This window comes from Littorina saxatilis, linkage group LG1 (assembly GCF_037325665.1).
Source record: "Littorina saxatilis isolate snail1 linkage group LG1, US_GU_Lsax_2.0, whole genome shotgun sequence".
NCBI classification, from domain to species: Eukaryota; Metazoa; Mollusca; class Gastropoda; order Littorinimorpha; family Littorinidae; genus Littorina; species Littorina saxatilis.
In genome coordinates this window covers 81,624,321-81,651,705 of record NC_090245.1, presented here as the reverse complement: position 1 = coordinate 81,651,705, position 27,385 = coordinate 81,624,321, and the positions used below count along the sequence as shown (strand labels likewise).

The window sequence follows — 27,385 nt, the reverse complement described above, 5'->3', positions numbered from 1 at the left end:
TACTTGGTCGATGGTCAAACCGTTTGTGGATGTCGATTTGTCTTTTAGGTACTGCTTGCATTTTTTGCATAGGTGTTCAACCATGTATTCATCAGCCAGTGTTAGTATTCCCGGAAGTGTGTCATCTGAAACAGGAAGTCAATGACAGATGAAATAAACATTCCTTTAATTGAGCACGAAGTCGACTTGGCGAAGCTACGCGAAGTCTTTATACCGAAAACCCGCAGCTACGGCGAAGAACTTCGTTCACTTCTTCGTTTCGCAAGTTTGGACATGCGAAGCTACGCCGTAGCTTTGCTACGAAGCTGTTCTTTTTACCAGAAGAGTGCTTTTTGATTCAAGATGGACGTAAAAATCACATTCGAACCCCGCGAAGAGACCATTCCCTTGGACAGTCTTCGCGAAGCTATGCTGAAAGAAGTTCAATTAAGGGACTAATTCTCGTTCCGGAAGCTTCGTGAAGTGAGCTACGCGAAGTCAACTTCGTTCAATTAGATCTAAGGACAGGCTTTTTTGTCTAAACCATCACATCACCCGCCATAGGTCAGTCCCATCCTGAACTCAGGTCAAAATGAGTTAGGCTCATTCTCTCCCTGACAGGATGCCTTGAGTTTCCTTCCTTGTCTGGCAAGGAAACCGATTTTTTTTTTTTTTTTTTTTTTTTTTTTTACATATTTAGAGCTTTTTGTAAGGCAAAAAAAAAAAAATAAATAAATAGGTGTGGTTACGGTAACATAGCCCAAAAAAATAGGGTAGGTAGGTAGGCAATCACTTTTTTTTTTAAACTTTTTTTCTAATGTGTACAAATTAAACCTACTTGACAGGGAAATAAGTGTGCGACACGGGCGCTTTCGCTTTCATTGCGTTTTTTGCACTCGTTTTTTTGTTTTTTTGGTTTTTTTGACAAATGTAATAAAAAGTTATAGGATCGGCCCCTAAAAATAGGGTAGGTCGGGTTACCGTAACCACACCTATTTTTTTTAGGCCTAATGTATTATTGATATAAGCAGATTCGCGATCGTCGATAATGATTTTTCATGGTGTTTTGTCATCTTTAAATTACAAAGGAATTGATATGTAAGACAGTTTCAAGCGAGCTATTTTTCGCGGCTGTATTCACTGTGCAAACAACTCTAAATAATCAACCGTTTGGTTTCGGCGTTCACTGGAGCAGACGATTTTTTCTGTAACCAGTTGACAGTGATGAAACCATATATTACGGTCTCCTTCCGGCAGCAGTCCCAAAATTTCGACTTGTTTTGACCTTAGAACGATGTCTTTATCATAACTGTGAAGAACAGAACGGAGATCACTGTCGAAGTCGGCAATCATTTTCGTCTCGCGAACACTGATCTCAAATTTAGATCAGTGCTCGCAAAAACCATATGGGAGATAACTCTGTATTTTTGTTTTGATAGATTCGCGTAGGACTGTAGCGTCCGGTCAGGGAGAGAATGAGCCGAAATCATTTTGACCTGAGTTCAGGATGAGGTCAGTCCATGCTTGTAAAATGTTGTGAGGGAATCCTTCCTCTTGGACACATATTAAAATTCAAATGCATATTTGCTCCCTGTGTAGGCAGGCACTTTGAACTCAAAGCCATTACCACTCGTCCGTTTCGATTCATTCAAAGATGCAAAGATTTTCGTTGTTGATACAAAGGGACTTGACGCTCACTTTCTGCACGCTGAGAACGCCACTTCAGTCCTGCAGTGACGCTGAGAACGTTAAAAAATACCATTACAATATTAATTCTGCCCTACAGCGTTTTAGTTGGTCCATGATGGGTCCAACCATTTGTTTTCCTAATTTATGTCAAGCCTCTGATGCCAAGAAATTGAGTGAAGCCGACCCGCTTTGAATTTTCAACTGTAATATGACTAAGGACTTACGCCCCTTATCCGTTCGTTATCAAAGCCTTGTGTAGGGAACGTCATGGCTTTGAGTTCAAAGTGTGTAGGCAGGTTGAATTGTTTTACGGAATTAATGATTTTGAAAGCGACACCTATGTCAAGAGAGAGAGAGAGAGTGAGAGAGAGTGAGAGAGAGTGACAGACAGACAGACAGACAGACAGATCGACAAACAGATCAACAACCAGAGAGAGAGAGAGAGAGAGAGAGAGAGAGAGAGAGAGAGAGAGAGAGAGAGAGAGAGAGAGAGAGAGAGAGGGAGAGAGTAAGAGACAGACACTGACACAGACAGACAGATCGATACACAGATAGAGACTGAGAGAGAGAGAGAGACGAGAGAGAGAGAGAGAGAGAGAGAGAGAGAGAGAGAGAGAGAGAGAGAGAGACTGAGAGAGAGAGAGCGAGCGAGAGAGAGAAAAAACGAGGGAGGAGACTCAAAGAGCGAAACAGATGAACAAACAGACAGACAGCCATACCGATACACAGACGGGGCAGTTAACACCGTGAGACACGAAGATACAGAGATCTTCAGTAAACAAGACACCGCTCGTCACACAGAAAAAAAGTATTAGTCACCTGTGATTTTCCGGAAAGAGTGGACAGGGTATAACATCACGAAACGTCCCGGTACCGAAGCGTCCCGGTACCGAAGCGTCCCGGTGCCGAAGCGTCCCGGTACCGAAGCGTCCCACTATAACGCATCACAGGGGTACCGGGACGCTTTGGTACCGGGACGCTCCCGCGCAGTAGGGCACGAAGCGTCCCGGTACCGAAGCGTCCCGGTGCCGAAGCGTCCCGGTACCAGTCACCACGCACATCCTCGGCTCGCATGCCAATGTATTATATAGCAAAGGGAATGCCTGTAATTCACACAGAGCAATCACTTGGTCTTAAACAAGACAAAAACTTTCATACTGGGGGAGCGAGCCAGTCTGAAGAGTACTCGGGTCCAGCGCGAGCGTTCTTTAATACCCAAATGAACCCAAACAAACCCAAATTAACCCAAATGATACAATTTAAAAGTCGGAGGCAGAACTGAAAAGACCTTTTTCCGACGTTTACGCTTAGTGAAGCCAGAAAGCGTGTGTGATAACAGACATGTATCCCTCTTGTGAACGGAAGCCTACGGACTTTTCCCCCGAACTTGTCCACACGGGTACAGTATTTCCAAATTGGTGTGTTGTGAGTACAGATCTAAAGTAAAGTTGGGGAAAAGTTGGACAAAAAGTGATTTTTTTTTTTTACTGAAAGCAAATCAAGGTCTGTGCAAAATTAAAAAAAATCAGTGAAGTCAAGGTCAAATCAAGGTCAAGATTATATTTAAAAAAAATAAATATGGTTAGTCAAGTCAAGGTCAAATTACGGTCAGTGTCTCAAGGTTTAAAAAAAAAAAAAGTCTAAGTCCTGTGACGCGTTATAGTGGGACGCTTCGGTACCGGGACGCTTTGGTACCGGGACGCTTCGGGGTGTCCCCGTTATGGTATAACTGAAGAAGAAAGTTCAGAACATCTTCGTGGTTCTTGCCGGGTAGTTCTATCTCAGTGGTGGTGTTTTCCACAAACTCAGAAAAGAACATTCGCTGGAACACAGGAGAGTAGAGAGCCAGTAATGTCCTGTGTACAAACAGTTTTCGGTTTTCCACGACCAAAGTTACGTCTGACATAATGTCGGCTTCTTCAAATGGATTCTTACACCCTTCTTCCTTTTCAGTGTTAGCTTTCTTGCATTTGTTCGCCATTGTTTGTTACAGTTTGTGTATGTGTGTGTGTGTGTGTGTTTTTTTTTTAACCAATGGCGGTGGTGTGTTTATGCAAGGCAACACATCTTGATAACATATAAGCAGAACAAAGCGTAACAAAGTCAGTCTCCGACCTTGGATCTACATGAAGCAAAGATCAGAGTTCAACGTTGACATGCAGACAAACACCTCGACACAAACTCCGGACAGCAAGTGTCTCTGTACACCGTGTAGACCGGAGCGGTATGCAGCAGAATAATGATACAGTTTGACGTGAGACGTTATTCAGGAATAATCACACCGACACTAACACCAATGATGCATGTCCCAGACTACACGCAAACTGGTAAACTTGTCTAAGTTTTTGTTTCATACATACATAACCTTTGCCGGCAGTGGATCTTTGTTTCCAAAATCCAAAACACAAAAGGACAAACCGAAAACGTCAAATTAGAGCCTCCAAGTTTCCAAGAAATGATACTTCCAGTTTCAACCATACCAGAAACGCCTAGGACAGATCGAGATGTCAACACACACTATGCTATGCATCTGTGCCGGGGGCTTATCACTAATCACCGAGTCAGTCAACCGTTGCAATTCTACGCATTAATAATTAGGTACCGTAGTTGATACGTACTAGCTTATCATGCAAATCAAGGGTAAAGAATCTGACTACTGATGTTGATGTTTTTATTGTTACGGGTGTTGTTGTGCCATTTTCACCTCACCCCACGTCAGGCCCCGCCATGATCAGTCAACACCACAGGACTCAATCCCCTTCAGGGCCTCTTATCAGACACGGGAAGCGCGGACTGCGCCGACTCGAAGCGTCACGTCGCTACGTTTACAAATGGCGGCTGGGCAGTAGCAACACACCGCGACATCGTGTTTTTGTTCGAATAAGCACAGCAGAGAACTCATATCAGAATGCCCGCTCACGAAAAACTAGACTACTGGATCAAGGAAAGCATTCGCGACAAGGCCTTCGAGGACTTTTACTCCCTGGGGAAGGAGCTTGGTCGGTAGGTGAAACTTTTGAGAAGTTCTCAGATTCTGTTTCGTTCTGGTTCTGGTATGGTACGTCGCAGGAGCCAAGTTGACTGTATATTCGTTGCATCGAATCGATACAGAAAGTCACTAAAGTTAATGATGAATGCAAGGAACTTGGTAGTTTAATAACCTTTCAGTGCTGGTTTGGGGAGAAGCTGGCGGGTGGTAAATCAAATGCAGATAGAAGGAGAAAACGAGAAAGAACATTAACAACGTTGATTGTTCTTAATTTTTTGACAACATAAAAAACCGGTAAAAAAACAATAAAACAGTACTAGTACGTACTAGTAGACTTTTTTGACAGTACAAAAATATATTAATACAATAGAAACAAGTCGCGTAAGGCGAAAATACAACATTTAGTCAAGTAGCTGTCGAACTCACAGAATGAAACTGAACGCAATGCCATTTTTCAGCAAGACCGTATACTCGTAGCATCGTCAGTCCACCGCTCATGGCAAAGGCAGTGAAATTGACAAGAAGAGCGGGGTAGTAGTTGCGCTAAGAAGGATAGCACGCTTTTCTGTACCTCTCTTTGTTTTAACTTTCTGAGCGTGTTTTTAATCCAAACATATCATATCTATATGTTTTTGGAATCAGGAACCGACAAGTAATAAGATGAAAGTGTTTTTAAATTGATTTCGACAATTTAATTTTGATAATAATTTTTATATATTTAATTTTCAGAGCTTGTTTTTAATCCAAATATAACATATTTATATGTTTTTGGAATCAGAAAATGATGGAGAATAAGATGAACGTAAATTTGGATCGTTTTATAATTTTTTATTTTTTTTTACAATTTTCAGATTTTTAATGACCAAAGTCATTAATTAATTTTTAAGCCACCAAGCTGAAATGCAATACCGAAGTCCGGGCTTCGTCGAAGATTGCTTGACCAAAATTTCAATCAATTTGGTTGAAAAATGAGGGCGTGACAGTGCCGCCTCAACTTTCACGAAAAGCCGGATATGACGTCATCAAAGACATTTATCAAAAAAATGAAAAAAACGTTCGGGGATTTCATACCCAGGAACTCTCATGTCAAATTTCATAAAGATCGGTCCAGTAGTTTAGTCTGAATCGCTCTACACACACACACACACACACACACACGCACAGACACACACACATACACCACGACCCTCGTCTCGATTCCCCCCTCGATGTTAAAACATTTAGTCATAACTTGACTAAATGTAAAAAGAGGGAAACCAGTGTGTCGGTTCTCCTTTACCAACATTTCTTCAGATTTGCGTGAATTCTTCAGTGTGACTGGCAAAGAAATAATGGCTAAAAAGTTTAACAAATGTATGTTAAAAGAATAAAACATTGACTGATTGATCTGAGTGCAGCATATTTTCTTGTATTGAGGTTTCAGCACCAGAATAATAAGCTGATATGTAACTATGTGAACTGTAATTGAAAGAATTGTCCTTGAGCAGTAGCACTTTTTAGAAACGTTTTAAAATTTAATGCAAGTTTGTTTGTGCACTTCTTTTTTTCAGTCAGTCACTTCTCATAAAAGATCACATTTTCCCGTAAGACTGCATGGCATGAAATGAAATAATATTTTTGGTTTTACTTTAATTTTAGTGAGATACCTTCCTTCGGGTTTATTTAAATCATGATCCAAAGCTTTGAAGATTCAATAAAGATCATACATCTTCATATGACACAAAAAATATATTTTATACCAGGTTTAACAGCCTAGATCAGTAGATGTATGTGAAGAGTACTAGGCACCTTATAATTTACTCTTTTTCTTCAAAATTAACCATGCTGTTGGCATCTTCAGACATTTGCTAAGCTCACATGGAGGTTTTGATCGCAATGTGAGTATACTGAGAAGGAAGGTATCTTTCATGTTGATGCTTTTTTTAATTTTTATAAATTTGATAACATTTGCATAAAATACTCCATTTTATTTAAATGGTGTAAGTGTGTGTGTGTGCATGTGTTTGTGTGAGTGCATGTTCTTGCAAAAAAGCGTTTCTTCGAATTGGCCTTGGTTTTTTGCCATCATATGATTTTTTTGCATGTGGTACTTGAACTGGTAAGCTTGTGTCATTTAACAAATAGAAATCAACTTGTTAATATGTTATTGTTAATTCTATCATTGCAACAGAAAAATGCATTTCTATTATTAATGGAATGCTGTTAGATCACCATTAACGAATAAGTACGTAAATTATGCTAAGGTGTTGGATTTTTCATTGAGGAAAACATGATATTTACACATAATTGTAACATCTGATCATTAGTGTTGTTTTATTGTCCTGTAACACTACATCGTCACTGGCCTTCGAAGACCTCGTAACTTACATTTTCCCGATTTTCGGATTTTTGCATGGTTCCGTCCCTTGATTTTTTTCCTATCATCTGTGAAAAGCTTGTAACTCTATCTTCTTCTTCTTCTTCGTTCATGGGCTAAGGCTCCCACGTTCACTCATGTTTTTAGCACGAGTGGATTTTTACGTGTATGACCGTTTTTACCCCGCCATTCAGGCAGCATACGCCGATTTTGGGGGAGGCATGCTGGGTATTTTCGTGTTTCTACAACCCACCGAACTCTGACATGGATTACAGGATCTTTTCCGTGCGCACTTGGTCTTGTGCTTGCGTGTGCACACGAAGGGGGTTAAGTCACTAGCAGGTCTGCACATAAGACTGATAAGTTGACCTGGGAGATCGGAAAAATCTCCACTCTTAACCCACCAGGCGGCAGCGACCGGGATTCGAACTCACGACCTCCCGATTAGGAGGCCGACGTCTTGCCACTGCGCCCGTCTGTAACTCTATCTATTTTGCAAAGGTCTTTTTCCCCTGATTTTAAAAACCTTGTATTGCGTTGGGTGTTGAGACATTAGCGGGAAAACTTCGTATTGTCTGTTTGAATCCCTGCGAGTCTGTTGAAAATCCTCGTAATTGTTCCTTAAATTCAAAACAAAAAAGTGAAAACCTCGTATCTACACGTTTTGATCTAAACTCGCCAAAATATTGTATTTGTCTAGAAACGACCAGGAATCATTAATCGAGTTGTTACCTATGCTTTATAACAAACATAAATCTGGTGAAGAGGAATTTGAATTTTTAAAACACTCTTTTGTCATTATCTCAGAACTATGATTTTGAAGATACGAGGTCTTCGAAGGCCAGCGACGACATGTACTTTAGAATTTGAATGCATGCCGCCATGCGCTTAATCTATTTCAGCGGAGCAACATCATGTGTTTTCAAGTGCGAGCAGAAAGGCACTGGTATGAACTGGGCTGCGAAGATCATTAACAAGAATGTGAGTGTTCATTCGACTTTTATGGTGTAATAAAGTTTTGTTCTGTAGTACTAGTACTGTACACAGAATGACAGATGACCAAAAGTATGGTTGAAACCATACCGGTGAAGGTACAGCTAGAGACTTCTGGGATAATAAATGATATTGAAGCTTGATGCAAATGTGTGAATATTTGAGCAGTTAATGAGTTATTGTCCACAACACAAAGGATTTCTCCTTGGAGTCTGATGCGGATGGGGTTAGAAAGTAAAAGTGGGAGCACTAGCACAGACTATATCTGTGACAAGGGAAGGAGGTTGAAACATGTTTGGGTTTATTGTTAGATTTACTTTGTTTTTCAACTTTGTTGAATGTTTGACATTGCTGCAGGTGGACAAGAAAGTGGTGTGTGCAGAGATTGGCATCTTGCTGCGACTGTACAACCCATATGTAGTAAGCAGACATGAAGTTTAATGCTTTGAATCTGTGTATGCGAGTGTGTGTGTTGGAGTGTGAATTAATGTGTGTCTGTTCTAATGATCTAATTGTCTTTGTCAATATCTGTATAAACTATAAAGCAGACCTTCATGCATCAACACATTGTGTGTGTGTTTGTGCAGTTTTTGTGTGTTTATGAAATGTTGAATGTTAGAAGAATACCAACAATCTTGTGAAATGATGCTTTGTGGCAGCAGACTGATTCATACATAAATGTTGCTTTGCAGATCAGACTGAAAGAGGTCTTTGAAACGCCTACACAGATCTTCCTTGTTTTGGAGCTGGTGACAGGGGGTGAGCTCTTTGACAGGTTAGTGAAAGTTTCCTAGAAAGTATTTTCCTTTTGTAAATCTTGGCATAATGTCTGTGTACTGATTCGCATGGCATATCACTTACATGTCGGTTTAAAAATGTCACCACTAAGACCTGCTTAATTGCATGTGCATCATGCATGTTGAACTGGTTGAACTGTAAGAGCACACTGTGTATCAATTAATGGGCACACACACACAGACACATGTACCCCCGCTCACGGGTTAACATATATATATAGACGTGTACATCATCTCATACACCTACACATATGCATCACACACACATAGGCATGCACACACACACGCGCACATACACACACACAGGTTCTGATTCTTGGGATACTTTGCATCACCAGGGTGTGCAGTTAATTATAATGGTCGCAACTTTAGATTGAGCTTTTATTTGAGTAACTGTCACATTTCTAACTCTAAGACCATCTTCCTTTCTTTTACAGAATTGTCACTCGAGGATATTACACAGAGAAAGATGCTGCCCGTGCTGTTTGTGATATGCTTCATGGCGTACAGGTTGGGCTAACCTTTTCAGTTGTATCTACAGTAACTATTATATATATACTGAAGAAAAAAGAAAAGAAATGAGACCACCAGGAAGATGTATACAGTGGAACCCCCCTTTTAAGACCTCAGCAAAATCTGAGAAAATCAGGTCTTAAAAAGGAGGGAGTCTTAAAATGGGGGTACCGTACTTTCCGGGTGACAAGGCGCTTCGTTATCTAAGATGCACCCCCTTCTTTTTAAAAAAAATTGTAATCCAGTCACCCATTGGACGCAGGGGGCCGATAGGGCGCACCAAAATGACCCAGTTTTTGCCATGAGAGGTGGTTCCCCTGTCATATCTGAGAGAGGAAACACTTCCTGCATCGGGGTCAGTGACCGGTCAGTGACCGAGTTTAACAGAGTGGAAATCTGTGTGTGCGGCCAGATCAAAGGCAGGGCAGTACCTAGTAGCTGAAACATGCATTATCACAAGTTGTTTGACTGGTACTCAAGCGGTCTCTTTGATTTTTTTCGTATTTCATACATGGATTAGGCGCTTCGTTATACAAGACGCAGGGGTCGAACTCGAGGAAAAAAGTCGCGCCTTATGACCCGGAAAGTACGGTAAATTTAAAGAGCTTATGAACAGAAAGTCTGAGAAAACAGGGTTTTAAAAGGGAGGAAGTCTTAACACTTTCTACCCCACCTATGTTGACCAAGATTTTTTTAGCCGACCAAGATTTTTTTAGCCTGTGCTGCAGCAGGTCACTCAGAATTGTAGTAACTGTGAAGTAACTGTTTATCAACACGCTGGAATGCAGGCATTAGATGGAAGTTACGGGAAGCGACTGAAGCTAACAGTCTGAGCAGATATATACGTACCTGGTCAGATAGAGCCATGTGAGTGGGTACGGATATATCCGTACCTGGGAGACAATGAGTTAAACTGGGGGGTTTTAAAAGGGGGGTTCCACTGTATATTCTTTTTGTATCTGTGTCAATGAACTGTGGTAATTGTATTGTCGGCAAATTTTCTCATGTTAACTGCTCCCGAACATTTCTGATGTGATCACAAGATGTTGGCAGGGAAAGAATTATACACATTTCATTCTGGCCATGTTGATGTTGTGCATACATACAGGAAATATTTTTCACGGAGATCGATCACTCCATCCGAATACTGACCTGGGTGATACAGGTACCCCTGTTTCTACATATTGAATGCATTACAGTATCATATGTTCTTATAGTGTCTGTCTTGACACTAGTTGCACTGTATAAGGCATGGTGGGGTTAGATGCAGATTACCTGTAGCACGTGTCTGATCAACATCTAGGTTTGGCTGATAATGATACATATATTGTGTGCATGCTTGAACATATAATTACAGATGTAACGATGATTGCATGTATCTTTGCTCTGTTTTAATTTCCAGTACCTGCATGCCAATGGGGTTGTGCACAGAGATTTGAAGGTATGTATACTGAACATTCCTTTCACTATAAGTTGCTGTAACTATAAAGTTGACTTTTTGTACTTTAACGTTGAATGTTGTTCCTTAAATGGTTTTGCAGACTTGTTTTCCACTCTTTTGATGCTAACGTTGTAGCAGCAACAGGGCAGTTCATTCAGCTCTGAAACTTCAGTCAAAATGTAAAGAGTCATTGGCATGAAATACTGTGGAAAAGGAGTAATATAGTAATGTCATTAATTGTTGACGTCATCCAGCAAAACGCCCAAGTAATTCCAGATTATTAGGTGACCCCGAACATGGACCTAACAAAGTAAAACTCTATATAATACAACCCCTCACCGTATTTAAGTTACATTTTTAAAGTCGTTAAACAGAGGTACCGCACGTTACCTGCAATGAAATAATACCTTTAGGACCAACCAGAAGTGTACCTGCATTGTATAATTGCCTTTAATTAAGATAATAGAGAAAAGAACAACAGAAGATACCCTTTTATGGGATGTGTCCAGCATCATTGCAGGTGCCACTGTATTCAGTTTTCTTTCTCTTAATTATATTTAGTCAAGTTTTGACTAAATATTTTAACATCGAGGGGGAATCGAAACGAGGGTCGTGGTGTATGTGCGTGTGTCTGTGTGTCTGTGTGTGTGTGTAGAGCGATTCAGACTAAACTACTGGACCGATCTTTATGAAATTTGACATGAGAGTTCCTGGGTATGAAATCCCCGAACGTTTTTTTCATTTTTTTGATAAATGTCTTTGATGACGTCATATCCGGCTTTTCGTGAAAGTTGAGGCGGCACTGTCACGCCCTCATTTTTCAACCAAATTGGTTGAAATTTTGGTCAAGTAATCTTCGACGAAGCCCGGACTTCGGTATTGCATTTCAGCTTGGTGGCTTAAAAATTAATTAATGACTTTGGTCATTAAAAATCTGAAAATTGTAAAAAAAAAATACAAAAATTATAAAACGATCCAAATTTACGTTTATCTTATTCTCCATTATTTGCTGATTCCAAAAACATATAAATATGTTATATTCGGATTAAAAACAAGCTCTGAAAATTAAATATATAAAAATTATTATCAAAATTAAATTGTCGAAATCAATTTAAAAACACTTTCATCTTATTACTTGTCGGTTCCTGATTCCAAAAACATATAGATATGATATGTTTGGATTAAAAACACGCTCAGAAAGTTAAAACAAAGAGATGTACAGAAAAGCGTGCTATCCTTCTTAGCGCAACTACTACCCCGCTCTTCTTGTCAATTTCACTGCCTTTGCCATGAGCGGTGGACTGACGATGCTACGAGTATACGGTCTTGCTGAAAAATGGCATTGCGTTCAGTTTCATTCTGTGAGTTCGACAGCTACTTGACTAAATATTGTATTTTCGCCTTACGCGACTTGTTTTTTGTATTCGCTTTGTCTTGCTGATTTCTTGCATCATGTGGCTCATAAAGTCTTGAGACTAAAGAGTCAAGGCCAACTTTTGACAATCATATTATGACTTCTCATGCTGAAATTGTTGACATTGAATTGAATTATAAAGAACTTCTCTATTTCCTTTACAGCCAGAAAATCTTCTGTACGAAAGCATGACAGATGACTCCAAGCTGAAAATAGGTAAAGCAGATTCTTCTTGTGTGTGTATATATACACGTGCGAGCGTGCTAACGTGCGTACATGCTGACATGAATGTGTGTGTTTTCTTCAGGATTGAGATTGGGGAGGGGTGGTTTGTTATTATTACTGGGAGAATGTACATTAATAATGTGTCTACATTTGTTATATATGTGTGTGGAAGATTGAATCTTTGAGTATGAAAACAGTATTACATATATATATATATCCCATGACCTCCCTTCTTTGTCTCTGTTACTTCAGTATGGGTATATATGTTGTATTTTTATAGCTCAATAAATACATCATGGACTCCAAAAAATATATGATAGTGCAGATTCCGATTTGGGCAAAGGACTACTTTCCTCCCGACCTTTGACCTCGCGCCGAACAATGTGACACATTTGTATGAAGTTCTAAAATCGTATTGCACGGCTCAGAAAACCATATCAGTTGCACGCAAAAATGAATCTCAGAACTGATCTGATGTATGAGATGCAATAAGCAAAAGTTTCTTTCATTATGAAAGCAATGCAGGTCGAAAAAAACGAACATTCAACTTACAAGATAACCAGATGCTAGCGAACCAAAACAAAAACACGAGTACCCTCCCCTTGCATCGTTAGCAGACGACTTTTGAGAATCTGTCGGTAGTGTGTTTTGGTGTGCGCCTTCAGCTATCAAACATCGGCTGTTTCACGTGTTTTGCGAGCAAGTCTAGGCCTACTCTTTTGCCTGGCTCTGCAGTAAGTCCACATATTTTTCCGTAATCCAGTCATATTCCTTCAAAATGCAATCAATCGGCGGTGACAGACGTGTCGGTCGCGTTTTCCTCACACGCATACCAGTTTAAGTTCATCCATGCAAACACACTCGCAAAACAGTTTATCACGTAGATACATTTCAAATAGGGAGCAAATGGTTAAATCTAAACCTACATATTTGTTCCCTAAAATTTGCTTCTCTGTCAATAAGCCTAATTACACACGTTAGAGAAAAACAACGTGGAATCGATTCTGAATCGAGTAAGCCAAATGGGTCCCAAACCCGTTTCGCCCGTTCTGCCGACCTGAAACGCAAAACAAAAGAATTGTGCGCTTCAACTAAATTAATTTCTATTCGACTTCATTACTTTCTTGCAACTTATGAACCTTTACTTAAAGCTTTTAAATGGTCTGAAAGTAGTGTTACTGCGTACTTATCGATGCACTCATTCGTTTTATTTTTTTCAGCGACGGTCACTTAGTTTAAGGTTGCAAAAGGGCTAAGTCTCGCTGGCAACAGTTTTACCCTGCACAGATCGCAACAGTGCCGCTAGTAGTCTACACTTTGTGTTTGATGGTAGAATGGGATATACAGATTACAACACTCGTGGTTTTTTATATGGCTTGTATTTCAGTCAAGACCCAGCGGGAATATCAATCGAGAGCCACTCGCCAGAGGCTCGTGTCTCCCGATGATATTCATCCGCTGGGTCTTGACTGAAATACAAGCCATATAAAAAACCACTCGTGTTGTAACCTATACATATATATATATATATATACAGTTCAGGTCATGGGTTTGTACACATGTAAGACACTTTGTTTCCCTTTTGTGGTTGCTGGATATGTTAATAATGCAAACATGTGCACTGATTTTTATGTTGAGTTTCAAGATTATACCTAAAGCGACTCATTAATTTATACAAATTGTAATAATTTCACATTTGCAGCTGACTTTGGACTGTCGCGCATCATTGAACCAGAAGTTCAGATGTCAACCGTTTGTGGAACACCTGGATATTGTGGTAAGAATATAACACCTTGCGTTGATATCGCCTATGCATACTTTGGGACTAGCTCAAAGCGTTCCTACATTGCAGGTGGTTCGTCATGACAGGTATATTTTAGTCAAGATAATAGACTAATTAAGGTACCACAGAAGATTTCTGTTATTTCAAGGTGTTCTTTCATTGGAGGGGCTTCTCATGTCAAGTGGCACTGGATGTGAGCTGATTGTCAGGATTATTAGCTGAGTAATTGTATGAGGTAAAAAAAAAAATGTATACTTTAGTCCAGGGACTAGCGAAAAGTGTCCCTACCTTGCAGTTGTCCTGTCATGACAGGTATATTTTAGTCAAGATGATAGACTAAGGGACTACAGAAGATGTCTGTTATTGGGAGAAGTTTTTTCATCGGAGGGGACTCACATGGCAGCCTGGTACCACTGTATGTGAGATTGTCAGAATTATTAGCTGAGTATTGTATGAGATATTAAAAAAAAGTATATTTTTGTCAAGGGACTAGCGCACTCAAAGAGTCGCTACGTTGCAGGTGACAGGTATATTTTAGTCAAGATAATTGCTACTAAAATATTATACCGCAGAAGATCTGTTATTGCGAGGTGGTGTTTTTCATCAGCGGGGCCTCACATGGCAGGTGCCAGTACAGTATGTGAGATTGTCAGGATTATCAGCCGAGTATTCTATGTGGTTAAAAATAAGGTATAGTTTTTGTCAAAATAATAGACTAAGGTACCCCAGAAGATGTCTGTTATCATGAGATATTCTTTCATCGCAGGTACAAATGTATGTGAGATTGTCAGGATTATTAGCAGACTATTGTACGTGGTGAAAATGTAAGCAGTAAGTTACCTTTTTTTACTCTTCGTACCGGAAGGTAAACCAGCCGGTAACATATTGTGTGCATGCATCCATGCCCTTATTTTTTTAATGGTAGTGTCAGTTTTGGTATTTCTTTGTTTGTGTGTGTGCATGTGTGTTTCACAAGGAAGTAGAGGAGGGAGATGCTAGTACAGTGGAACCCTCTTATTATGATCCCTCCCTAGCTCCCCTGCCCCAATTTTAAGACTCCTTCCTTGCTAATTAAGACGTCATTTTCTCACATTATTTGATGTCTTGGAAGAAGGGTTCCACTGTGGAATGTATTCTATTGACTGATCCTGTTGTGTTTTATGTCCTTGAACAGCCCCAGAAGTGCTGAAGGGCCAGCCATACACACCTTCGGTTGACTTGTGGAGTGTTGGAATCATAGCCTACATCTTGTAAGCATGAGCGCGTTTTGTCTCTGGTTTCACAATATATGTAATTCAGTTGCCTGTGTCTGATGAAGGACACTGATTCCTTTTTTACATTTAGTCAAGTTATGACTAAATGTTTTAACATCGAGGGGGGAATCGAAACGAGGGTCGTGGTGTATGTGTGTGTGTCTGTGCGTGTGTGTGTGTGTGTGTGTGTAGAGCGATTCAGACTAAACTACTGGACCGATCTTTATGAAATTTGACATGAGAGTTCCTGGGTATGAAATCCCCGAACGTTTTTTTCATTTTTTTGATAAATGTCTTTGATGACGTCATATCCGGCTTTTCGTGAAAGTTGAGGCGGCACTGTCACGCCCTCATTTTTCAACCAAATTGGTTGAAATTTTAGTCGGGTAATGTTCGACGAAGCCCGGACTTCGGTATTGCATTTCAGCGTGGTGGCTTAAAAATTAATTAATGACTTTGGTCATTAAAAATCTGAAAACGATCCAAATTTACGTTTATCTTATTCTCCATCATTTGCTGATTCCAAAAACATATAAATATGTTATATTCGGATTAAAAACAAGCTCTGAAAATTAAATATATAACAATTATTATCAAAATTAAATTTTCCAAATCAATTTAAAAACACTTTCATCTTATTCCTTGTCGGTTCCTGATTCCAAAAACATATAGATATGATATGTTTGGATTAAAAACACGCTCAGAAAGTTAAAACGAAGAGAGGTACAGAAAAGCGTGCTATCCTTCCCAGCGCAACTACTACCCCGCTCTTCTTGTCAATTTCACTGCCTATGCCGTGAGCGGTGGACTGACGATGCTACGAGTATACGGTCTTGCTGCGTTGCATTGCGTTCAGTTTCATTCTGTGAGTTCGACAGCTACTTGACTAAATGTTGTATTTTCGCCTTACGCGACTTGTTTACTTGTTTATTTTGTCTTAGTAGTCTTTCATTCTTTCTAACTTCTGCTAATATTGCTTCATACATCTGCTGAGATATGAACCCCGCCTAAACTGACAATTCTTTTCCAGTACCAACTTTTATGCACAGAAAAGAATAGAACGTTGCATGAATTTATGTCCCCGTGTTTTGGTAAACAGGTTAAAAAAAAGTGTCCAGGGTTTGAGGTTATTTAAAACATTTTTAATGTATTAAGAAAGTCTTCTGCAATGTGGCTTTCGGGATATTTTGGATTTAAATAAGCAAGAAAGAAACATAAGTGGTTATTTCATTATTATGGTTATATGTAGCGGAAACTACATCGTCAAAACCAAATACCAAAATAGCAACAGTAACAACACTTAACGACAACAACACAGATATTTTGCATGACAGCAGAAACAACAGGATAATGGACATTTTATTTGACCGTTTTTGTGTACTGCTTCTTTCTCCCAGGCTTTGTGGCTACGAGCCTTTCTTTGCTGAGAGTGAACCAGAGATGTTCCGTAAAATCATCAAGGGAGATTACGTCTTTGACAATGAATACTGGGAAGATATCGGCGAAAACGCGAAGGTAATAATGAACTGTCTGCGTTTAAGGTGCAGGTGGGTGAGAGTGAGAGAGGCAGGGAGACTCAGTGTGTGTGTGTGTCGAAATTGCATCCTGCCACTGCCAAGAGGAAGATTGACTGTGTGTGTGTGTGTGTCAGTGTGTGTGTGTGTGTGTGTGTGTGTGTGTGTGTGTGTGTGTGACACATTTTTGCATTACATTTTGCTTGTTAAGTTTTAGTGAGAAGTGATAGGTTATTTCCTCCCAACAAGAGTTGTGCTCCCCAGATGTTTGTGTGTTTATAGGTGTATAATCAGCCACCTGCACCTCTGGCAGAATTCATTATGCCTTTAATGTGCTACAGTGGTGACACAGGGGGGAGACATGGATACTGTCCCCGAGTCATCAAAGAAGCCCTCGCTGTTTTAATGACACACAGACCTACTGTCCGTTAATCCTGGCCTGGATCCGAACATTTATTTATTTATTTATATGGGAGATTTATATAGCGCTTGACATTCTCCAAGCGCTTTACATATTAATTTCTGCCGCGTGAGATGGAATTTTTTACACAATATATATCACGCATTCACATCGGCCAGTAAATCTCAAGCCATTACGGCGAATATTTACTTTTCACGGCCTATTATTCCAAGTCACACGGGTATTTGGTGGACATTTTTTATCTATGCCTATACATTTTTGCCAGGAAAGACCCTTTTGTCAATCGTGGGATCTTTAACGTGCACACCCCAATGTGACCTTAGAATCATAATCCCACTGTGCTCTACCAACTATTTTGGCTACTATGACCTCATAAAATGATTGTAGTATCCTTGCATACAAACAGAAATTAGGACGAGCGAGTGTAAAGACAACGTGGTTTATTCAGGTACTAGCCAACGAGGCTGCCCCAGGATGGCAGGGAGTTGCCTCCCTTGCATTGTACATAGAGAAGGATCGTCTGCTATAGACACAATCTACTACAGGATATTACCACTCCTCCCTCTCTGATTGTATGTAAGAATATCACAATTATCTACTGTCTTCAATCTCTACAGGACCTGGTTCGCCGGCTGCTTGTGCTTGAACCCAAGAAGCGACTGACGGCAGCAGAGGCCTTGAAACATCCCTGGGTCAAGGGCAGTGCTGCAAAGAACGAGCACATGGAATCCGCTATGGAGAAGATCAAGGTTTTCAACGCTCGCCGCAAGCTGAAGGTATGGTTTTGGTTGGTTTGCACTTGTGTGCTAATTATCATGTACAGTGGAGCCTCCCCTTTAAGACCTCCACAAATCTGAGAAAATCAGGACTTAAAAAGGGGGAGTCTTAAAATGGAGGTAAATTTACAGAGCTTATGAACAGAAATCTAAAAAAGTAAGGTCTTAAAAAGGAGGAAGTCTTAAATTGGGGGGTCTTAAAAGGGGGTTCCACTGTATTAAGTATAGGTCCGGTTTGTGGGGGATATATAGCTGGTTGTTGTGCGAACTAAAGGAATGGTTCAGATGTTGTTGCTTTTACAGTTGGTGCAGTTGTGTCTAATATTGTCAGCATAATAATGTTGGCTAGCCTAAACAGTCTAGCAAATCATAGCATATCCAATACGAAAGTGATAAAGAAGTTTTGTACAAATGTTGTTTTCTGTTATTGGGATGCGTGGGCTTATAGTGTCAGACACAAGCGTATTGCAACGTAGAGTACCGTATAGATTTTTGTAGATTGTCTTGCACTTGAGTTTGAAGTGATAAGACTCACAACTGCAGGATTTATTCATCACCTACAACTGTGTGATTAAACAGGAGAGAACAGAAGAACCAAAGTTGCCAGTAATTGACAGATTGAATAGTCTAGCGTTCCAAACTTCAGGAGTTTATCTGGATTTTCCTGCCTTACCTCTATAATGCTCATATATAACTGATTTGTTTCCGCTTCATTCTAACATGTTCATATCATTAGCATTAAGACAGGCCATCTCCTGTGTAAAGAACGATGAATTATAAATTTGATAGCATTAAATACGTACTGTGTAGTAATGCATAACAAACTGGAAATATTTAGTTACAGCTATTAATTGTAGCAATGCTGAAAAATTGTGAGCATGAAGCCTGTATAAAAGGCATAATCATAAACATCCCTTAATACTCTTAAAGCTTACAATATGAAAATGTAAAGAAAAAAAATGTATGTGAGATTGTCAATATATGTGACCCTCCACCACGAAATGAGTCGCATGTCACCTCGCGCGGTTCTGCGCTAGGCTTAATTTAAGTCCGGGGAGTGTCTAGTAACAGTGTGAGGGTCACCTTAGTCACAGGCTTATAACTCAAACAGTTTTCGCTCTTTTCTAAAACGGTTTTCACCACTGGATAGAGCATAAACAAACTCTTAAGGAAAATGTGAAAATATGAAAATCATGCAAATGTGACATGCGACTCATTTCGTGGTGGAGGGTCACATATTGGGTATATGTTTGACAAAAAGCACCTGGGTATATGTTTGAACAAGGGTTACGTTAATTGTTCAGTTTTGATATTTATGACACAGGCACAAGAATTTCTGGAGCATGAATTCGTAGATGTAGAAGCAAAAGAAGAGGAAGCAGAAGAAAAGGAGGAAGAAGACAAAGAAAAAGAATCCAATGCACAACCAGAGACAAAGGCTGAGGCTTAGGCTATAACAGCAACTCGTGGTAAAAATGAGTGGCACAGCATGTACACAGAGAGTGGGTTGCTAGCTCTTCTAATCGCTTGAACTGACTCCTAACTGTGTGGCTTCTTCAAGCATTTCTAGGGTGGTGGAATATATTATAAGCTAGTCTTAGCTCAAAAGTGTGCACAGAAGTGGAAAAGGTGTGGACAATTAACAGTTACATTTCAGAATAGTTAGTCATTCTTAGGAAAGAAACTAAATTTAATCTTATTTTACTTATATAATGCTAGAGTGTTTTGCAAAGTGTGTTTAAAAATTACAGGCAGTTCATAAGTTGCAATGATACAAGTATCAACTTTGATAATGTTCAAGTTATATGCTGTTCAGTTTTGTTTCAGATCAAATAACAATGACATTCTAAAGCATGTGAAGTTCTGAGAAAAAAAAAATGCACTGTGTCCTCATTTTATGCACGGAAGTTGAGACTGAAGGATTTCTGAAGTACCTTTGAAACAAAATATATGTATGAAAACTTCTTTGGTCATATGTTAGAATAATAAAAACTAATCCAACTAACATACAAATCAGTCAAACAGATTATTATTAATTACATATTTTAATTATAATTGATACTGTACTCCAAAAGGTATTAGGAACTTTTTATGCATCATAATCTACTTACTGATTATTCCACTGATCTTGAGTACAGCACTTAATCAACTGTTACACTCCTATTCTAAATACTTTCTTGTGTTGATCAGGGTCCTCTCTTTAGTTTTTTAGTTCTTTCTTTCTTTTTTGTGGTTTTGATGCTCACTTCTCTCCCTGTTTTTGGGGTTGTTATTTGGGCTGACTTTTAAGTCTGAATAAGAGTGGATTTGAGCTATCATTATCTCATACCAGTCGCAGTCCAATTTCTCTTGTTTCAATAATCCAAAAGTGTGGAATTGGAACCTTTATTTCTTAAAGAGTCAGCTTTTGTGTATATTTTTGTCTTGTTTGCAACATGACTTTTTTTGTTTTGTTTTTTAGGGGGGGGGGGGGGGGGTAGGTAGTGGATATGTTTTGGCACACAGCCTCTCCTCTTCACTGCATGTGTATACATTAACCTTTTCCTGTCGATGTCGCTTTATATCTCATCTAACACCCAAGCCCTAGCTCTACATGTTGCGAACTATAGCTCCTACGGAAGGCCACTTATACGTTGCAGTCAGCTTCTGTTTTAAGTGAGCTTCAGCAGGCAGTTCTTCCCTTCAAAGATGTCTCTGTGGACTTAGTGATGTATATAATATAGTGTTGGTTCTAAGGGGTTTTGTTTTGCTTCAACCAGATCACCTGCTACCACCATCTTTGTCTTCAGTGAGTTGTGATCACGCAGTTTTACTCTCAGATGATGTGGCCATGAACCTCAAGTGACGCTATATTTTCTTTACCATTCCTTATTTCAAGAGTAGTTTTTTTAGTTTTTTTTATAACTTAATATACCATTGCTTTTGTTCCTCTGAAGACAGACTACAGCTGCCTCAGTATGGCAAGGTGATTTTGTCCTACAAAAAATCTTCCAATGGGATGACACCGTCACCTAGCTTCTCTGTACCAAGTGTCCCCTTGAGGTGACAACATATAAACACTTTTTTTTTATCTCCCCCTTTATAATGCATCTTTTTGTATTCCCCCTTTTCAATTCTTTGTTGATTTTTTCATCCAGTGCTGTAGTTAACTGCCTACTCAAATTCAAACTTTAGATTTTTTGTGAGCTTCTCTTTAAGTGGGGTTCACATGGCAGACTTTGTACCAACTTTTCCCAAACTTTCACACGATTTTAGTCGGCGCCAAGTGAAATAAAAATCGCTGCCCATGTGAAGAGTGCAAACGCTCAAACTAGTTTTAAGCGACGATTCTTGCCAGACTTGAAGGCCTGTGTAGCTATCAGAGCTACCTCCTAATGCGGGTAAGAGCAGTTTGGCTAGAGTTAACCAATCAGTAAGCACGATAAGAAAAGTCTGCGGAAAATCTTTGTCAGGTCACGGCAGATTCGAGCAGTGTTCGACTGAGTTTTGGAGTCGCTACTGAGTCTGGTCTAAATCGTTCCTAAATCACTGGGGCCGTTCACATGGCAGACTTTTCGCCGACTTGGCCTCGACGATTCGGGAGCGATTTTCAAACGATTAATGTTGGGGAAAAGTTGGTTGCAAGTCTGCCATGTGAACAGCACTTTAAGATGCCCTTGTGCACTTTAAGATGCCCTTGTGGGCCTAACTGTTTGCCTGTGCAGAAGCCATGGCTGTTCTCCGAGAAGTACGGAGACAAACTGACCCAAAAGCAAGAGGCAGGCCTACGCCAAATGGCACATGCCATCGTTGGTATGGGTAAGGGCATCTTAGCGGCCGATGACTCCATTCACTCCATGGGTAAACGCCTGGAGACCATTGAGGTGGAGAACACAGAGGAAAACAGATGCAGGTACTGGCAGTTGGTGTTGACCAGCGACAACTCCCTGGGGGACTGTATCTCCGGAATTGTCATGCTCCCAGAGAATCTGAGCCAGGCGGACGCCAACGGGAAATCTTTAGTGAGGCTGATGGAGGACAAGGGAATCAACCCAGGTGTTCGGATGGACCAAGGTCTTGTGCTCATCCCCGGCACTCAGGATGAGTTCAGCTCAGAGGGTCTGGACGACTTGGCAGTGAGATGTGCGGATTACAAGAAAGCTGGTGTCAAGTTTGCTCGGTGGCGCTGCGAGTTCAAAATCACTGATGACACTCCCTCCTACTTGGCCTTGGTGGAAAACGCCAACACCCTTGCTCGCTTTGCCAGCATCTGCCAAGCCAATGGCATTTTGCCCATCTTACAGCCTGAGATTTTGCGTGAGGGCCGTCATGATATTAAAACAACGCAGAAGGTGACGGAGCAAGTATTTAATTTCCTGTTCAAGGCCTTGGATGACCATAACGTCTTACTTGAATGCATAGTCCTCAGGATGAACATGGTAACCGCCGGCAAGGATTGTAGGAAGAAGAGCTCGACCGAAGACATCGCCACGGCGACAGGCACATCCCTGTCTCGCAGCGTGCCCCCAGCAGTGCCAGGGATCATCTTCCTTGGCGCTGGGCTGTCGTCGGAAGAGGAGGCTGTTACCCTGGATGCTATTATGAATAGCAAGGGCAGCAAACCCTGGACCTTCACTTTTGACTTCGGCCACGACCAGCAGGCGAGCATCATGAAGGTTTGGGAGGGCAAGGACGAGAACAAGGAAGCCGCACAGGAAGAGTTGCTGAGGAACACAAAGCTGACCGCGAGATCTGCGCAAGGTGCTCACATGGGTGCCGGTGCAGGAGCCAAGCACAACCACCCACCCGTTAAATACCTGCTACCTAACTGTGAGGCCTGCCGGCTGATGGGAGATGGAACCAGCACAGAAGGGTATCAAGAACAAGGCGGGGGCTCCACTGTTACTCGCGCAGTCATATGCTGCAATTACCAGTGCCCTTGGAAACAAAAGGAAGAAAAGGTGTCTGAGACTGAATCTGAAGTGGGTGCCAGTTGTGTAAAGTAGAAAACAAACAGTTGGATCATTACAGTTTGCCTTGGATGCTTTTAGTTGATGTTGCATATTTCCAGTTTGCCTTGGGTTGTTTCAGTTTGAATGATATCATTCCAGTTTGTCTTGGATGATTCCTGTTTGCGTTCAACATTACCTCAATTCCCTTTTGCATTTCACCATTTGATCATGATAGTTTGCCTTGAAGTATTTTGTGACAAAGCTTCTGCTTTATTGGTGTTGTTTGGAGATTCTCCCCTATAATTACCCTTGCATTTTGCATGAGTTTGATTTTTCTGTGACTTGCAGTTTCTGTTTTCAGCCTGTAGGACACTTATTTATGCTGTTTTGTTGTCATGCTGAACTGATTAAGTGATCTCTTGGTAGGATTCATAAGGGAACCTGTTTGCTTTGCTCTTTTTATTTTCAAGCAGAAAATATTTCTTGCACCAATCTGTGGCGAGAGATGGGGGGAGTTGTGCATGAGAATTAGAGCATGTACAATTATGTTTGTGTTAATTATCTATTCATTTTTTGAATGTCCTCAATTTGTGGTCGGTATAGGACTACATTTTATAGGTATCAATTAAGGTATCCTAGCTTTTCATATAACCGTGAAAACTAAATACATTAAGAAGCAGGTTTGGAATATGTTATCAGATTACTTCTAAAATATGAGTATGTGAATTTACTTTGTACAAAAACTAAATATTCTCTCAGTTTTCTTCAAAAATGTACTTGTATAGTTGTTGCTTAGTTGTGTGTGCATGCTAGCTAGCAATGTTTTCACAACTAATTTTGTGTTTAATATTGTGCACACTCACAGTAACTCTTTTCTGCATGATTTCTTCCTCTTTTCTGATGTAAACTAATCTAATTAACACACAAATGCCTGCTTAATTCCTTGCATTTGTCTTCCTCGCATGATTTATCATACATTTTTTATCTTCGTTTTTTAATTTTCATCTCGATTTTTCTTTCAGTGTGTGACGGACGCCATGCTGGCCATCGCCAAGGCAACCAACAACATTCCATTCTCAGACTTCATTCAGCAGAGACAACAGCAGGCAGAGGAGGATGAGAACCAACAACCGCCGCAGCCGGATCAGGTCCTGGAAGACTAGTCAGTTCCAGTGGAGCCTGAGGATTGAGAGCATCATCACTGTAATTAAAACATTCGAACGTCTTCACCAAAAAGCAATTGAGTGTCATCAATACGACACTTTTTTATTGACACAAAAAGCAACAACATATGAATGGGTAAATACACTAATTCAAACAGAGAAAACTGTAACATGTTAGACATGAAGACTCTTGACTGAGCATCATTACTATGAAGCGTTTGAATGTTACCACTATAATTACATTTTCTTTTTACTGACAAAAAGAAAATGAGGAACATTTGAATGAATGAAGTTACTAACCTCAGTTTAACAAAGAAAATTATAAAAGGAAAGTCACAAAGTCTCAAGAAGATTTTGGATCAAAATATAAAACTTAAAAGACAGGTAAAATGAGTGTAAATTGCAGTGTCCTTCCAGGAAAAAAATCACAGTGCACAGAAGGGATCCTGCTCTTATTCATTAATTTATGAGGGTAGGAAGATTTCAAATTAATGAGGGTAGGAAGATTTCATCAAAAGAGTATTTATATTAATTGAAAATATCCTCAAAGAAATCCCCCGCGGGTTAGGGGGAAGAATTTACCCGATGCTCCCCAGCATGTCGTAAGAGGCAACTAACGGATTCTGTTTCTCCTTTTACCCTTGTTAAGTGTTTCTTGTATAGAATATAGTCAATTTTTGTAAAGATTTTAGTCAAGCAGTATGTAAGAAATGTTAAGTCCTTTGTACTGGAAACTTGCATTCTCCCAGTAAGGTCATATATTGTACTATGTTGCAAGCCCCTGGAGCAAAATTTTTGATTAGTGCTTTTGTGAACAATAAACAATTGACAAGTGGCTCTATCCCATCTCCCCCCTTCCCCCATCGCGATATAACCTTCGTGGTTGAAAACGACGATAAACACCAAATAAAGAAAAAAAGAAAGAATCCTCAAAGGAAAGACATTTTTTTGCAATTTTTTAGTTTGAAACATCTATTGTAAATGTAATCAGCTGCAAAATCCAGACAAAAATGGTATTAATTTGTTAACTGAATTTCATGAAGATGAAGAGCTCTTGCATTTACAATATCTGTTTGTGTGTGGGTGTGTGCAAGTGAGTGTACGAAGTACTTTTTCTAAGAAATTTCATACAGGCATGGGAATTGTCCGCCGAAAGGCAAATTTCCGCTGAATTGTTTTTTTGTTCCGCCAAAAAAGCAGAAGTTTCCGCCGAAAAAAAAATGTGGGAGGCAAAAATGGTTCCAAAAACTTAATTAAATGGCAAATTTGGAGCTAAGATGACACCAAAATATTGCACCATTTGGGTTCTTTGGAGAGAAAAAAATTCCGGGGGGGGGGGCATGCCCCTGGACCCCCCTAGTAAGGCTAGGTACTTCGCGCCGTCGACTTTGTTGTTAGTTACAAATGTTCAGCCTTCTTTACAATTTTTAATTCCCATGCCTGGTCATAAATAATATATACTTCCTGAATCAAAAGAAATGGACAGATTCTGCAAATCTCCATCTTCATTGCATTGATCATTTAATTGGTATATTATTGCCAAGGCGCCGCGCCACTGTACTGGTTCTTTTTTCTTCTGAAAAGCATTTTTGTGTATTTTGCTAAACATGTGATTATTATGTAATCTACCTCTTCGTGATATCTACACATTCCGTCCATCTCTTTTATTGCGAACATAATAGAATGATACATACTGATGTTTCACATTTTCTTTTTATGAGGCTGTGTGTCTAGAGATGATTTTGGAGGACTATATCTCTGAATATTTACACGATATTAGTCAACCGTGACTACACTATCTATTTTTCCTACACCCTGGAAGTTTTTTTTGTTCATTTTCTTTTTTCTTATTTGACACACCAATATGTTACTTTTGAAGAACATCTTGTTTCCATTGAGGTTTGAGGGGAAAACTTATCGTGTTTTTTTCTTTCTAGATTTATTGTACATGTATATGCCACACTGAAGATCGAAATAAAGTGAGGAATAAGATAGTGAATAATTCTGTGTGAGTGTGTATGTGTGAATGCATGTGTGTGTGTGTGCATATTTGTGTGTGTATGCATCTGTGTATGTGCGTGTGTGTGTGTGTGTGTGCTCTTTGAATATTATAAGCCATCCTTACTCGGGATAGATTTTGGGTAACTGTAGATTTGAGAAATTTTCAAAACTGTAATTAGACAGGATACATGTATATTATTATTATGATGAAGAGCTTATATAGCGCGAACCACAATTAACTGTGCTCTCCGCGCTTTACATATTAATTTCTGCCGTTTGAAATGGAATTTTTTACAGACAGACAAACAGACATTTTTTACACACAATATATAATGCATTCACATCGACCAGCAAACCTCAAGCCTGTTAGGCGAGCCTTCACCTTTCACGGCCTATTATTCCAAGTCAAACGGGTATTTGGTGGACATTTTTATCTATGCCCATACAATTTTGCCAGGAAAGACCCTTTTGTCAATCGTGGGATCTTTAACGTGCACACCCCAATGTAGTGAATATGGAAACGGCCCAGAACCAGAAAACGAGGCTAGGTCTTTGCGTGATGACAAAAGTATTTCACAATTCAAACAGCGCTGAATCGCCAACACACACATAAAACAAGATTTCAATCCAGTGTCGTACATCTTTAACACAATGTATCTTATAAAACAAATCATAGAAATGACCGAAGTGGATGAGATGGCCGTTCAAGTCAACACAAAAAGTAATGTCTGAATAAGGAAAGAAATGCACTATCAGTGTCTTCTTATCTCCTTGGATTTGTGTGAACGTTTCAATGAAACAACATTAAGAGTACAGGCTCAGCGGTTTTACGTTGGTAGAAAGGTAAAGCACTGTTTTAGACCGCCATGAATCTAAGAAAGTTAAGACTTGATTAAGCAGTCTATAGGATCTAAAAACCTTAAAAGAGAGTTTCTGTGCTTGAAAACAGAGTGTTCTTTCTCGACTTTCACAACAACGCTTGATTACAAAGACTTAAGTTTTTGTTTGAGGGCGTCAACGTTTTGCTGCATCATGCGACTCTGTTCTATCCACTGCCGATGGCGCAGTTGTTGTTGCTTCACTTGGCGTTTGAGGCAAAGAACCTGTGCGACATTCCGCTTCTGGAATAATATAAAGACACATACAA

General features: G+C 39.9%; 2 protein-coding genes across 4 annotated transcripts in view; one reads left to right on the top strand and one right to left on the bottom strand.

The window, feature by feature from the left end:
- Window positions 1–4,135: 4,135 nt before the first annotated feature.
- LOC138981565 (uncharacterized) lies at window positions 4,136–26,231 on the top strand. Of its 3 annotated transcripts, none has more exons than XM_070354534.1 (14): window positions 4,136–4,671; window positions 6,208–6,240; window positions 7,916–7,994; window positions 8,364–8,426; window positions 8,699–8,781; window positions 9,241–9,313; window positions 10,719–10,757; window positions 12,336–12,387; window positions 14,099–14,173; window positions 15,354–15,429; window positions 16,830–16,947; window positions 17,985–18,143; window positions 21,848–23,083; window positions 24,097–26,231. In XM_070354534.1, the coding sequence occupies exons 1-14, from the start codon at window positions 4,577–4,579 to the stop codon at window positions 24,235–24,237; spliced, it is 2,322 nt and encodes a 773-aa protein (XP_070210635.1). In that variant the 5' UTR covers window positions 4,136–4,576; the 3' UTR covers window positions 24,238–26,231. The 3 variants fall into 3 exon arrangements, with proteins under 3 accessions (XP_070210635.1, XP_070210628.1, XP_070210643.1); XM_070354527.1 differs by having other exon boundaries at window positions 4,137–4,671; window positions 21,848–23,104; XM_070354542.1 differs by lacking the exon at window positions 6,208–6,240 and having other exon boundaries at window positions 4,141–4,671; window positions 21,848–23,104.
- A 354-nt stretch (window positions 26,232–26,585) lies between these two features.
- The window catches only part of LOC138981635 (ribonuclease Y-like), a 5,924-nt gene continuing 5,124 nt past the window's right edge, over window positions 26,586–27,385 (bottom strand). Inside the window, exon 6 of the mRNA XM_070354631.1 lies at window positions 26,586–27,359. Within this exon, the coding sequence (XP_070210732.1) occupies window positions 27,222–27,359 (138 nt within the window). The 3' untranslated portion in view covers window positions 26,586–27,221. The remainder of the gene's footprint in view (window positions 27,360–27,385) is intronic.

Bases quoted from the DNA above. Each gene is read 5' to 3' on its own strand.
- LOC138981565 (XM_070354527.1), top strand. From the start codon at position 4,577: ATGCCCGCTCACGAAAAACTAGACTACTGGATCAAGGAAAGCATTCGC. The intron at 9,314-10,718 runs GTTGGGCTAACC...TTTAATTTCCAG, and splicing joins ATATGCTTCATGGCGTACAG to TACCTGCATGCCAATGGGGT. The intron at 23,105-24,096 runs GTGGGTGCCAGT...TTTTTCTTTCAG, and splicing joins TGTCTGAGACTGAATCTGAA to TGTGTGACGGACGCCATGCT.